Genomic DNA, 14525 nt, shown 5'->3' on the forward strand with positions numbered 1-14525 from the left:
CGGGAGCCGGGCCGGGCCCGGGGAGCCAGCGCGGGGACCTGGGAGGCAGAGCCCGGCGGGGGGGGGGCGGGGGCGCGGCCCGCGGACAGAGCCCCGCACGGCGGCGGGCCCGGGCCTCGCTGCCCGCTGTGCCGCCATGCCGGCGGAGCGGGCGCGGGGAGGGGCCTGCGGGGCGACGCCGCGAGAGCGGGAGCGCGTCCCGCCACCGGCAACCACACGGCTGCGGGGAGTGCTGCGGGGCCCGCTGGGGACGGCCGCTCCGGTGCCCTGGCACCGGGGACTGGGACGTGCTGGGATGTGCTGGGATGAGCCACGGCGGCACCGCTGTCCCGCGGGGCTGCGCCGTGCCGCGTGCCCACGGCGGGGACCAGGCCGGGCACGGGGCCAGCGCCCCGGCTGGACGTGTCCCCGCCGGCGGCCCCGCTGCCCCGGCCCAGTCCGCAGCGTGGGGGTCGGGGACAGCCCTCGAGCTCTCCCCAGGCCGGCCCTGGCTCGCCGGGCCTCCGGCACCCGGCCGTGGGGAGAGCGCGGGGCACTGCCCTGCCCTGCCTGCGCCCGTGGGTTATAAATCAGCCACGGGCGTTGTTTCGGGAGCGCGGCGGGAAGGAAGCGCGCGGCGCGCTGCCCCGCAGAGACGGGAGGACAGCCGGCTGCCAGGGCGCGCCGTGCCAGGGTGTGGCCGCCGCCGCCAGCGTCGCTCCCGGGGAGCCCGGCCGTGCCACGGGTGTTTCCCCGTTTGGGAGGGAATGGGGGGGTCCCCAGCCGCGGCACGTGCCGCCCCGTCTCCGCGCAGACACGAGGCCTCGGCGCAGCGCCGGACGCAGCGTGGCTCCAGCTCCCTCGTGTCGTCGCGGCACGCGGGCACCGGGCGAGGTGGCTCACGGCCGAGCCGCAGGGTGGGAGCCGGGAGGTACAAAAGAGCCATGGAGCAAAAACCTCTGCCCGCGGCGCTTCCAGCCGCGCCGGCGTGCCGGAGCGGACGGCAGTCTGGCCGCGGTGGCGGGATACCGGTGCAGGGACAGCGCTGCAGGAGGAAGGGTCGCCGCCGGCGCCGGCCGCAGAGCTGGCGGGAGGGAGCGGGCAGGGCAGCGCAGGGGAAGCCAACGCGTGCGGGCAGGGCGCGGGGCTGCAGCCCTGCGCCGGCACCCACCCGCAGCCGGTCCCGGACGCCATTTTCGGGCGGCGGGCGCTTGCCTGAGTGTGCAGAGAGGCTGCACCGGCGGGGGGGCGGGGGGGGGAGCCGCCATCACGGCCGGGCCCGGGGGGGGGGGGGGGGAACAAAGGGCAGCGGCGGGCGGGGGGAGCGCGTCCGCCTGGGCAGCGCCGCGCAGAGCCCAGCCCGAGCCCCGCGGCGGCACCCGGCTCCCCGTGGGGGGGGGTGGGGGGGGGGTGGGGGGGGGGGCGGCCGGGCCCTGCCCCCCGCAGCGGCCCGGGCAGCACCGCCCCGGTGCCACATCCCGCCGCTGCCCCCCGCCCGCCCGGACCCGCGCGGCTGGCGGCGGAGACCCCGGCCGCTCATCTGGAGGTAGCGACCGAGCCGCCCGCCCGCCCGCCGCGGGGCCGGGGGGGGGGCGGCGGGGCCCCGGTGGCGGCCCGGCCCGGCGGGGCTGTGGCGGGCGCGGGGCCGGCCGCGCGCCGCTCGGCGGCGGGAGGGCGGGCGGGAGCGCGGCGCTCGCTGCCCGGGAGCGGCGGAGCCCGGCGAGGACAGCCAGGCCGCGGGCAGCCCGGCGCCGCTCCCCGGCGGGCCAGGCGAGGCGAGGCGCGGCGCGGCGGGCCCCACGGAGGGCGACGGCACGGCCCGCCGGTGCGCGGGAGGGCGGCGGCGGAGCGCGGCCGGGGCGCCGGACCCGGTGGACAATAGCAGGGGGTAACCCGAGCCCGGCGGGGGCGGCCCGCGACCCCCGCCCCGCTGTCTGCCCACTGGGACCGGGGCTGGGGCGCGGCGGGCGGCCTACGCCGCCGGGCAGGAGCCGCCGCCCGCCGGGTGCCCCCGCCGGGGCGCGGGGCCCGGCCGACTCCATTTTGTTGGCGCCCGCTCCGCCGCCGCTCGCGGGCCCGCGGCCGCTGAGGAGGGGGAGGGGGCGGCGGCCAGCCGGGGCCCGCAGGTGAGGTGAGGCGCGGCCGGGCCGTCCCGTCCCGCCCCGGCGGGGCCGCCCGGTGCCCCCCCGGCCGCCGCCGGCGCAGAGAGAAGCGGGGCCGACAGGCCCGAGGGCGCGGGGACGGTCGGGCCGCGCCGCCATGTGCGCGGGGCCGTTCGGGCCGGTCCGGTCCGGTCCGGCGGGGCAGGCCCGGGGGGGGGCAGCACTGAGCGCCCCTCCCCCACCCCGGGCGGGCGGTGCGGGGGGAGGGGGGGAGCCCGCTGTGGGGGGGGGGGGTGTGCTGGCGGGGGGGGGGGGCGCCCGGCGCGCGCGCGCGCGCGCGCGCGCGTTGATTGGCCGCCACCGAACCCCAAGAGCGGGCGCTGGGGGCGCGCGCGCGCAGGCGCGGGGCGCGCGCCGGCGGGATGGCGGCGGCGGGCGCGCGCATGCGGGGGAGGGAGGAGGGAGGCGGCGGAGGAGCAGCGCTGGCGGGGCCTGGCCGGGCCGGGTCGGCGCGTCTCCTTCTCGGCCGGCACCGGGGGCAGGCGGCGAGCCGGCCTCGGCGGCCGCAGGTGAGCGGCGGCGCCCGGTGCGGCGGGCGGCCCCAGGCCAGCCGGGGCCGGGCGGCAGGGCCGCGGCCTCGGGCCTAAGCACGGCGGCGTCGGCCCGCGCGGGGCCGGCGGAGCGGAGCGGGCCCCCCCCCCCCCCTCCCCGGGCGCGGCTGCCATTTTGCGGCGGCGGCCGGGCTGACCCCATTGTGCTATGCCCGCAGGTGGATGCCCGCGGCCCGGCATGGAGCAGGCCTGCGAAGTGAGCCGCCGCAGCTGCCTCGTCCCCTTCGGCACCTCGCTGGCCGCCGCCGAGGCCAAGGGCGGCCCCTTCGGCGAGGGCCGCGGCCCCGAGCCGCCCGCCATGCAGCTGGCCGCCGCCAAGCCCGGCTACGGCCAGGACCCCTCGTCCTGCTACATCCCGCTGCGCCAGCTGCAGGACCTGGCCTCCATGATCAACGCCGAGTACCTCGGCGGCGCGGCCGACGGCGCTGAGGCCCTGCCCGACCTGGGCTCGCCGCCCCCCCGCCTCCCCGCGGCGCAGGACGCGGCGGCCGGCGCCGACGGAGCGGGCCCGGCGGCCGACGCGCCCCGCGGGGCCCTGGCCTTCCCCCTGCTCCTGCGGGACGGCGGAGAGGAGGCGGCGGAGGAGGAGGAGGAGGAGGGCACCGAGACGCCGGAGGAGGAGGAGGACGACTACGAGGAGGAGGAGGAGGAGGAGGAGGCGGCGGCAGCGATCGAGGCCGGCTCGCGGGAGCGGAGCCGCAGCCGCCCCGGTCCGCAGCAGGGCCCCGCCAGCCCGCCGCCGCCCCGCTTGCGGCCGGTTGAGCCGGTGTCGGCCGGCGGCCCCGGGGAGAAGCCGGAGCCTCCCGCCACCGCCGCGGCCCTGCAGCTCGTAAGCACCGGCGGGGAGGGGTTGGGGGGGGGGGGGGGCGGGCGGGGAGCCGCGGCCGCCGCTGCCATTTTGCGGCGGAGGCCGGCGGGGCGGCGGGGCCGGGCCGGGCGGCCTGGCAGCCGGCACCCTCGAGGGCGGGCAGCCATCTTGCCGAGGGGACCCTGCCGGGCCGGGGGCTGTCAGCGGGCTCCCCCGCCGCCGCCGCTCCCCTCCGCAGCGAGAGCCGCCATGGCCATCCCTCCGCCGGGGAGCAGCGGGTCGCGGCCAAGTTCGGTGGAGTTTTTTGGGGTTTTTTTTGCTCCGTTCCACGCTTTTTTTTCGAGGCGCGGCGGAGATGACAAGGGCAGGAGGAGGAGAGCTGTCCCTGCCGCTGTCAGCCGGCTCTTTGTCTGGCCTGGCCCGAGGTGCCCGAGCCCCGAGACCTTGGCGGTGGCCGGGGAGGGGCTGTGCCTTGGCCTGGGGCCTCACGGCCAGGAAACCTCGCCCCGTACTCAAGCTGGCTTTTTTTTAGATTTCTATTTTCTCTCCACACTCACAAATTCCTTCAGTTTGTTTTTTTTCTTTTAATGTGCTTAATGAGAGAGGAAACTGGATGAACTTGTAGAGTTCTGAAAGGAATTAGATGCATCCAGCTCCTTGGTTCGTTGTGCTTTGGAATACAAGTATAATTTTTGGGTTGTTTTCAAGCGTGATTTTTTAATTTGCACATACATACATACGTCTGTTTCCTGCAGTTTTTCGGTGTTTGTTTTTCTCTGTACATTTCCTAAACGTGTTTTGTAAACTGAAGGTTCCTCCCTGGAGGGTGCTCTGGGTTTGAAGTGTGATTTGATGCAGGGCGTGACATTAACTCGCGTGACAGCACTGACACCAAAACCATCTTGCTCTCTTTGATTGCAGTGTAGCAACTGATGCCGGACAGATGCTACTGGTGCGTACAGCCTTTGGGGAGAAATCCTTGCTTTCACCGGTGTTCCCTTGGGGGCAGGCAGTGTTCCTGCTGCGTGCTCTGGGAGGTGGGGGAGCGCTTGTCACCGAGTGCCTGCGGAAGGGGCGATCTCAGGAAGATGCTGACAGCGGCTTGTTTATGGCACGGTTAGGCTCAGCTCTGGCTCTGGGTCGCGGAGCCTCTGGAGTGTTCCTTGGGAAGAACCTGTCTTAGAGACTCGGTCTTTAGTCTTTGGGGGTAAGAGGCTGCTGTGTCGCTCTGAGGTTTGTGCATATACTTAGGTTTGCTTTGCAGAGCAAAGCCGGCATCTCTCGGCAACATGTGCTCAGTGATGCGGTTGTGGGAGGGTCTCACTTTGTAAACAGAAGCCAGCAGAGGTACTTTCACAACACTTGCCTCTGCTATCAGTGGCTTTACGACGTGCTCCACAGAACTGCAGCTTGTACGGTGACAAAACTCTCTTAGTGATTGAGCCTGTTATTTGAATATGCAATGAGGGGTTGACTTTTCAGTAAACCTGCCTTCCCGTCTGCTGTAATACGACATTAACCTTGCTGAATTGTTGTGGTGACTCAGAAGTGTAACTTTGCAGGGAAAAAAAAAAATACAAAGAAGAAAAGCGGTTTTTAGACAGCCTGGGATCCTTCTCTTCTTGAGTCTTGCTTTCTTCCTTTAGTAAGTGCGGATTGTCTGCGTGGTCCTGCATTTGACCCCTGCTGCTTATGGAATGTGAAGAGGTAGGGATTTTTCTCCGTGCGATGTTACCAATGAGGCAGTTAAAATCTTTTAATTGTTGAACATGACATAGTGGCTAGAAATAACCAGGCTTGCTCCTGGGATCCTGTGTTTATGCAGGCATTTAATTTCTTATCCTATTCTTATTTGCATAACTGGAATCAACTTTTTTTCAGAGCCTGCTAACATTTAAAACAAACAAAAATCCCAAAGCAAGAACCATAAAACCCCAGGAGTTCTTCGCTGCTCTTTTTAGGGTGACTTGTCATAGCTGGGCTACCCTTTCAGATAATCCCTTTTACTTAGCCTGATGACAGAGCTCCTCCACCTTAAAGCAGGACTTTGTCAGAGCTTTTATTCTTGAATCTCACAGCTCTGAGTGTGCCCACTGCAGCTCAAACTTCCTGTTTTGCCAGGAGGAACGTGGGCATGGACCTCTGTGTCTGCCCCTTGCAAGCTTTGAATTTTTCGCTAGATCACTGCGATTTTGAAAAGGCTGATTTCCAAAATGCCGAGAGCACTTCCAGCCAAAGGGCCAGCATTTGGTTTAGTCTTTAGCGGGATGCAAAGTCCAGCATTTAAGTAATGCCTCTGGGTAGGTGGGGTGGCGGCAGGTATTGTTTTGCATGGGGATTTGTTAATAGCCCTGGCATCCGTTGCACCAAACAGGGAGAGGTTGCTCAGGTAGCATTCAGTTGTAAAGAGGGATGTGCATATTCTGAAGTGATTTTAAGTGTTGAGTTAATCTGAGTTAAGGTTGGTTGAAGCTCTCCATGCTCCCACCAGCTACCGCCATTAGAAAGAAATTAGAAATTAGAGCGGTGGTTCTCGGGTCTTGTTTCTGCTCCGGAAGTGAGGATACAGTGACTGCTGGTGGCTTGCTTCCTTGTGCACATGGCGTGAATGTTGGGCTGTCGCCATTTAAATGGAAACGGATGGTTGTTTTTTTCATTTCTCAGTTTGTTCTTTACCATCTTTACACGACCTTGTCTTTAGCGCTGTTCTGGCCTTTGCAAGTTGTAGAGGTCCTGGGACAGCGTTTTGTGGAGTTGGAGGGAGAACTGGGCCCAGGCTCCAGCGCCGGGGAGGGTGCATGCGGCCACCTTAGGTCTTGCTTGAACTCTGTTGCTGAGGAAATGGAGCAGGTGGACTCATTTCTGACAGAGCTCTCATACTTAAGTTTTGCTTTTTTACATAACTTTTGGTGCCGTGTTACTTGGCTTTTGCTTTGCCAGTTGCTGATTTTTAATTGCTACCCAGGAAGTATGTTAGAGTCGTATGGTTTGCAGAGTTGAGCACTTGGAAGCTGACAGTTCTTAGATGCAGGTTCGTCTGTGCCGCTCCTGGTGCACGTACGTACGTTATGCAGCGTACGATGCTGGGTTACGCGTTCACAAGCCTTTTTTTCCATGGGACCCTGATGGCTTCAGGCTGCAGGATGTGCAAATCTCGCATGAGGCACTCGCTCAATGTTGCTTTTCATTCTTCTCATACTGTTTCCTTGTTGTCCATCTCTACTCTGTGGGAGCATGATGTCCGGGTAATGGCAGTGAGGAAATGAGGTGCAGGGAAATCCAGAGCCACATCTTTCATCACTACGGATGGCTGCTTCCAGCGGCTGGATGTAAGGAATGAGTAGGGCATGTGTGTAGGGCTCCTGGAAGGTTTTTGCTTCACTAGAACCACACCGTAAGCAATGTGTTAAAAGTGCTGGAGGCCATCAAAGTCCTCTCTTTAAGCCTAGAATTAATCCGTGAGGAACGTCAAGAGTTCTGTTGCATCCTGCAGCTTTGGGGAGAGTACTCTCGTTATAAAGTGTTGGTGTCTCTGTGTGAGAGTTGCTCTGGTTCTTCGTTTATCAACTGACATGCCTAGTGCCATTTCTCTCTTTGCTAAAAATAAAATAAAGGAACCAACGCCACGTGGTACTTGCTACTCCTGTAGACATTTCTGAAAGAATCTCCTACTACAGACTGTTGAGGTGTAACTAACTACGGGTAATGTTATATCCCTGAGATACAATAGGCATGGCAGCGGTGTGTTTGAGCAGGGAACATAAATTTCCTCGGTCAGTTGACATCTTCCTGGTGGCGAGATTAATTCTGTTTGGCTGTCTGTGCTTCCTGCGGGCATGGTCTACCTCTGCGAGCACCTGGTGAGAACAGGCTCGCTGTGTACTGCTGTCCTGTGCGGCTGATCTTGCACACACCCCTCTGCCACTGAGATTTACGCTGTTTGGAAGACCTTGTTCCTTCTGAGAAAGGAGCACGTAGCTGGATCTCGCCTGGCCGTGCAGTCTCCTGGCATCCACTGGGCCCCTGTGCTGAAGTGCATTCATGTCTCGAATAGTTGTAAACTTACGCACAAAGGACTTCAGCCGTGGTGGGCGTCCAGAAGAAGGGATATTTGCATGGTTAGGGCACTGTCCCGGCCTCTGTTACTGCTCGACCAGAAATTTGTGAGGTCCTTAATGACTTTAATTCTTTCTTGATGTGATAGTGCTGCATCACGTCTTCGTCGTACTGTGAGTGGGTGGGTGTGAAGATGCTGCCACAGCAGGACAGCCTACCCTAGGTGTGAGGAGCAGCTCACTGTGAGTGACAGCAGCTTTCTGAGCAGTCTGTAGAGTGTGGAGCTCTCCTGAGCAGCGGGATGGATCCTGGAAGTATTTATTCTAGCATTCGGCTGCGGTTGCTCCTACTCTCCTTGTTTCGATTGTATTTGTTCTCTAACCTGGTATTGCTGACTAGGTGTGAGACACCTGTTTGTGTATCTGATGTTACAGGAAATAACGTGGTTTCTCTAGCAAATGTGGGTGTTCTGGCTGTCCGTCTTGTGGAGTCAAACGTGAGTGATGGATGCCTTCACAGGTCACATGGGGCCATGCAGCTCTTTGAAGCTGAGCACGTCTGTGTGCGTAGCAAAACCAGAGATATTTTCTTGCATGTTGGACAGTCTCAGAGGTGAGGCTTTGCTGAATATAATGGCAGAAACCTCTGTGTCATTCCTGCTTTCTATGTTTAAAAGTAATTTTAAAGCTTAGGCAGGAGAGAGTTTGTTCAAGTGATGTCCTGTTAACATAGTGTCCGCAGTCGTAAGTGCTTCAGATCTCTAGTGAAGGTTGTTGCCGGAGGAGCGTGGGCTTCACTCGGCTAGCTATTCAGCAGTGAAGTTCAGCTCTATGCAGCGTGGCACACCGAGTACGTCGCGTGCTACTGTTGCAGGAAAAAACAGACAACGCTAGCGACAAAACTGTCTTTTGCAGGTGCTTTTTTAGGACGCGTGCCGCGGCTCAAGGCCTGCTACTTCTGCTGACCGTCTCTGTATTTACTTGCTGGTGATTTCTTCTGGAAAAGTGCATCTCCCAGGACTCGAACCCATTTTTTCGAATTAATCTCACATTGTTGAGGGTACAGTGGTTCTAGTTCTGCTGTTACAGCTGCTTCTAAGCCCTTGCTAAAATCAGCGCTAGTGGCTGAGTTTGTAGCTGTAGCAGTAGTGTTTGACTTCAGGGCAACGTAGCTCTGTCTTGCACGAAGTCATGGATTTGTTGATTGCCTCTTGCGATGTAGCAGCTTCTCCTTGCATCTCACTGCACCCTGTTCCCAGAAGCTGGGTTAAACTGTGTGGTGTGTTACAATTACTAGTGTTTTGAGTGTTTTTATTTCCCCATGGCACCTGAATAGATCTTTAACTCACTGAGGAGATGTCAACTCTGAATATGATTAACAAGCTGCTGAGCCCCAAGAAAAAAAGTGGCATTTTCTGAGTTACAGTTGAGACAGTATTTCTTAAAAAGACATTTTAAACTCAAAAATCAGTATTATGGGTGATTATCAACTTTCAGTCTAGTTGCTTAGAATATACTCCTGTTTTCTTGCCTGTGACTGACAGCTTCTGGTAGATAGTAATTTTGATTGTTTTTTTCAGTTATTTGCTCTGGCATTTAGAAAGGCACAGGGAATAGAAACATCTGAAGAAAGAAACTCAATCCTAGCGGGGGGAGGGGGGCTTGTCCTGGGAGGTTTTTTGTAAAAAGAACCAAACAAACAAAATCAAGTTAAGGCCATTTTTAATACCAGAAAAAATATGACCTATGTTTTGTTCTGTCTGCACGGAGCCATCTGTGCTGTGCAATGCAGTCTTTGCTCAGTAAGATGGGAGTTGAATCCTTTGTGGTAGTTAAGACATTGCCAGGATTTCCAAGTTAATGGGTGGAAAAGGTCTGTAAGAGAGTCTGCTTTGAATTAGAGCAGCAGTTTTCAGCCTCTGCTGGTTTGTGGACCCCTAAACACTTCCCAGGTGCAGACTCTTGTCTAGTGAATTTAGACCTATCAACAATAGCCATGCTTGCTTTCATATGATTTCATGGCATCGGAGTGTTTTCCTGCGGCCGTGAGTTAGCAGGCTGCTGAGTTACAGAACACATTGCGAGTGTGAGTTGCAGAGTCTGACCTGTGCGAATTTTGTGTTGAGTCCAACGTAACGTTGCGTTTGGGCTGTGGGTCGCGGCTGGAGCGGGCCGCCCTGCCGTCTCCTGCCTGGCTTGCTGCTGTCAGTGTTGCAAGAACCCTTGATAAAAGTTGCAACTAGATGCTCTTCAAGGTCCCTTCCAACCCTTACCATTCTATGATGAAGTTACTGAAATAGTTACTGGGAGTTTAAACGTTACTTTTGTGTGCCGTGGCCAGAGCGCAGTGGTACTGGTTAAGGTCAAGCTGGTGTTGGAGACTGCGAGGTGCGGTGACGGCAGAGCAATGGCTCGGTGCTGGTGCAGAGGCTTTGGGGCTTTTGGTGCGCTGTGGGACAGGACTGTGACGGGTTGCTGGTGTTGCTGTGCCACCGCTCTGCAGGTAGGGCTGCAAAGGGCAGTTCGCGTTGAGCCTGCGGGCGGTCGGAGCCAGGTGCAGGTGGTGTGTCCTGTGCTTCTCCGGTTTGGAGATGTTCGAGCGCAGCCCTTGCAGTTGTGCCTGGGGATTGCAGGGGCCTCCTTGCTAAGGTTTGCTGGTGGTTCAGGAACGCGGGTGCCAGCAAGAGTGTTACCGAGGACGCGTGCAGGGCGTAGGGGTGTGTTTGGGCTCCTTTGGGAACGTCGCGCTCCTCCCTGCAGGCAGCTGCAGTGGGGGAGCAGAATGGGAGCACGGGGGAGTTTGGCGTGTGGCAGAGTTGCGGTGCTGTGCGGGGGCAGACTGGGTGTCCCACGAGTTCGGTCCTGAGTGGGAGCACGGGGGTTGCTCTGGCTGATCTGAGCGGGCGCTCCTTGCTCCAGTGAGAGGGGAAGGTGCTGCTGTGTGTTGGAGGCAGAGGCTGACACCCCTGGCAGGTGCCAGCTGAAGTTCTTTGTTCTTGTTTAATTAGAGATCTGTTTCAGTGTGGCTGCTCGCAGTAGCTTTGCAGCAGTGATTAAATGTGCAACAGGGATAAAGATGGACTTGGTGCGCATCCATCTCTCATGTGTCCAAAAGCATTGATGAAGCTGGGAGGGATTTCAGCAGTGTGCTTTGCCTCTGTTGAAGGATGGAAAAGCACTTGTTGAAGTAGACACGCTGACTTTCTGTGGTTACCATTAAGATTGCATTCTGATTTATCTCACCTGGGTCCTTGAAAGAATAGGAAAAAGAAATTGGGAGAAAAATCCTTGTGTATCATCTCTCTTTCCCAGCACCTGTGAGGTCAGGCTGGGCCTGGCCGGACACCTTCGCTTCTGTCTCTAGCGCAGCCCGAGCAGCAGGTTTGTGCTGAGTTGACCCACTCAGCTCGTTGCCTGTCTGGGTTGTAGCCTCAGCAGTGACGAAGCTGCACAGTCCACAGACGGATGGCTTGTCCGGCAGCCAGCAGCATCTGCCTGCTGCCGCCTTGGGGCTGAGCTGCTGCCGTGGCTCTGTGCGAAGCGGCAGGGCTGCAGGGCTGCCGAGTCCTTGGCATCGGGGGGGGAGGCAGTGATTCGGGGCTGCTGTCACTGGCTGAAGAGCAGGGAAAGGGCAGCAGCTCTCCAGTCCTGGAGGCTTTGCCGTGTCCCGCTCTGTCCTCGGTGGAGTGTTGGGGGTGGGGAGCAGCCGGCAGGATTGCCAGGCAAAGCTTTGTTTGTTCTTGGTGTGGCACTTACTCTGTGGGCTCTGTAAGGTATCAGACAGCTGCGCACGCTGCTGGAGATGGCACGTTCACGCTGCTGTGGTCTTCAGGAAAAAACCAGAAGTTTATAGGTAATAAAATAGCAGTCTAACTTGTATTACCTTTCAGACGCTCATCAGAACTAGTGCTCTGGGGACTCATTTTTCATTTTCAGACATGGGGAATTTGACTTTTGTGTGTGAGAAACCGGAAGTGTTGAGCCGGATAGAGCAATCCAATGCAGCGTTGCATACTAGCCAAAGGATGGGATGCCTTTTGGTTTGGTATTTTTTAGGAGAAAGTGAACAGAGAATTCCTTGCACAGTAGTGTCTCAGCACACTGGAAACAGCTGCTTTTTTCAGCTCCTGTGGGGCCTCCAGTGCTGAGCGTGCAGTGAGGCTCTTGCCCTGAGCCCTGCTTGAAGCTTCCATGTGCATCTTGTTTTGGAGGAGCATGTTCATGACTTTCCCTCCCACTGTTGGTGGAAAGATAGAAACTTGCCTTTTGCCTAATGCGAGAAGGGCGAGGAGTAGGGCGGTTGTTTCCCATTTAATAGTTCCTCCGCTTGCCCTGATGTTACTTTGTTGTTTGGTTTTCCCAAGCACCTCTTCCGACTTCTTACTATTCTGCCTCATGTGGCAACTGCCCACAGATTTCTAAATAGCATCAGTGAAACAGGTTGGATCCCTCTTAATTTTAGTTGCTGTCCACTCACAGTATGCTTGCGAATGTGTTTAGGAAGCTGGGTTCGCAACCGAAAGGTTAGGAAGCCTCTCTGAAACGTAAGCTTTCAGGAGCTGAGGACTGAAGCATGAACCCTCCTCAGAGCATGGCTCTAAGTGCGGATATCAAGAGATAAATAAGCACGAGACTAGTTTATTGCTCTGCTAGTATTCAAAAATTCTGGTTACATTTTTAGTAGGGATTCAGCAAAAGCAGTTGAAATTCTAAATGCAAATTAAAACTTAATTTTATGTGAACAGAAAATGTATAAATTTTTTTTGTTATTTTGGAAAAATGGTTCAGTTGGGCAGAGGCAATTTGCATGCTGAATACCACCTCATTTTGAGGAGGTTACAGTCTTGTGTAAGTGGCATCTTTACATTTGGACTAACAAAGTGGGATCGTACCTCCTTTTCCTTTGGGCAAATCATAATTTCTGCAGAAGATTAAATTTGCAATCCCTGGTTAACTATTTGTTACTTTTAAAGAAGCCTATGGAATTAAAAAAAAAACCCCACAAAACAACAAGCAAGTGTTAGTAGATGAACATTTAATTCAGCCCAAACTCCCAGTTTTTAGCTGTGAAGGTTCTAATGCAGTGGTCACTCTTCGCACTGCATGTACATGGTGTTCGCTGGTACTGCTTCGTAAGCTGTAAGGGGTACAGTCTGCATATATAAATTAGAATAGCCAAGTTTCATTTTGTGCCATTTGAATCTTGTTTTTATTTCATGGATTTAGAAACGTCATTTCTGAAGATGAAGTCGTTTATCAGATGTCTTGTTCGTGAACAATTGGTTTGACAATATGAAAGAGCACAAAGGCTGAAAAGGGGGCAGATCTGATGACCTGGTTTCAGTCTGTGGGTTTTTGCTAGTTCTCTGACATAAGATGATGTTTGTTGGTATTTGTTTTTTGTGAGACTTAGCAAAGTTGTGGTAATGCCTGCAGTTCCTCTCTTGCTTGAAACAAGTAGTGCTGGTTAAAAGAGCCAGATTTAAAGAGACTTGGTTTACCTTTGAAAATGTATGCACCTAAGCAAGTGTGAGAGTTTTTCTCTGTTTCAGACTCCTGGCAGTGGTTTGAAATCTTCTGTATGTTTGTGTGTCTGTGGATTTCTCTCTGCCAGGCATCTGGGTGAGGTTGTACCCCTTCTCTCCCGCTTCCTTCTCCTGCCTTCTGCAAATCTTGCTGTCGGGTGTATTTCTGGTTATTAAGATGCTGAAGTGCCAAAGCTTTCTATCGCATTGCTGTTCTATGCGATCCAGAAGGAAAGTGATCTCCATTAAGAAAGTGAAACAGGGATGCTGTTAACCTGCTGTCTTGGTGCCTGAGGCTTGGTGTTACCGCATCAGTATCTATCTTCTTTTTTTAATATCTCTAAGTTTAGAACTCCTGAACTTGATGGAAATGCTTCAGGATGTACGAACTACCCAAAGTAGTGTAATCAACTCTTTATTTTAACCTTTCACGGTAGTTCATACATACGTAGAACCCTTTGCACTTGTAGGCTGCCGCAGCCTGGAAGAGAGTACTAAAAACTAGCCAAAGACAACAAATGCCCACAAGCATGTAGGTAACAGAAGTTTGGCTTGTATCATAATCGCTGCTGTATTTTTTGCTAGTGAATATTTAATTAGTGAGTATTTAACACTTCTGTGTGATAATGGTCCTAGATAAGAGGTAGTATACTTTTTCAGACACGAATGTAGGTCAGATGCCTGTTTGCTTTTTAACTGCAGTGCTGAAGCCGAAGGAGGACTGGAGCGGTGGCGGGGACAGAGAGCACATCCCCTGGTCCCCAGCAGTGCCGGCTGCCTGTGGGTTTCCAGCAGGCTTCTCTGACTCCCGTGTTTGACTTAAAGCTTGCCGTAAAGCTAAGTGCCAGTGTGATGATACTTCTGGTGAGGGAGGTGATGGTTTCAGCAGATACGCTGTGCAGGTGTTGTGGTTTGGGTGGTTTTTTGTAAATACTTACTGCAGTTGGCCTTACCCCTTTCCTTCTGCAGGGATTTATTCCCAGAAGCTTTCTCATAGGGGAGCACAGAAGGCTGCTGCTCTGCCTGCACGAGTGCAGGTTCAGCATCTTAGCCTCTCTGTCAAGGCTTAAAGCTCATGTGCTTGGTACTGCAACTTTGTACGGAGGAAACTGAGTGATGCGTTCTTTTTGCTTAGCTTCAAATACTGCTTAAGCTATGAAGTAGATATAATTCAATTATCTTTCCATTTTTTTTTTTTTTTACTGATTTGGTTTTAATGCAGAAAAACTTTAAAACAAGAATCTTTGCTAATGAGAACTTATTTTATGGCCTGTATCACAAGTGGTTATTAATTTCCATGCTTGACTTTGCTTCAGTGTTATTCTTAATCTCACGTCCTTTCTGTCTTTCCATGGAATATTCACAAGCAAAGATCATTTCCCAAGTCCTGTCTTCTTTTCTTCTGTCTGTATTTGTTCATTTCTTAGTGCACGAGTGTTGGAGCT

General features: G+C 56.3%; 1 protein-coding gene across 3 annotated transcripts in view; it reads left to right on the top strand.

The window, feature by feature from the left end:
- Window positions 1-2577: 2577 nt before the first annotated feature.
- The window catches only part of NSD1 (nuclear receptor binding SET domain protein 1), a 69426-nt gene continuing 57478 nt past the window's right edge, over window positions 2578-14525 (top strand). For 2 of the 3 annotated variants that reach the window (XM_075441731.1, XM_075441732.1), the window contains exon 1: window positions 4412-4452. In XM_075441731.1, coding sequence (XP_075297846.1) covers window positions 4444-4452 — 9 coding nt within the window. In that variant the 5' untranslated portion in view covers window positions 4412-4443. Of the gene's footprint in view, window positions 2651-2850; window positions 3522-4411; window positions 4453-14525 lie in introns of those variants that run through there. The other variant, XM_075441730.1, reaches the window with a different exon arrangement.

This window comes from Opisthocomus hoazin, chromosome 22 (genome assembly GCF_030867145.1).
Source record: "Opisthocomus hoazin isolate bOpiHoa1 chromosome 22, bOpiHoa1.hap1, whole genome shotgun sequence".
In the NCBI taxonomy this organism is placed as follows: domain Eukaryota; kingdom Metazoa; phylum Chordata; class Aves; order Opisthocomiformes; family Opisthocomidae; genus Opisthocomus; species Opisthocomus hoazin.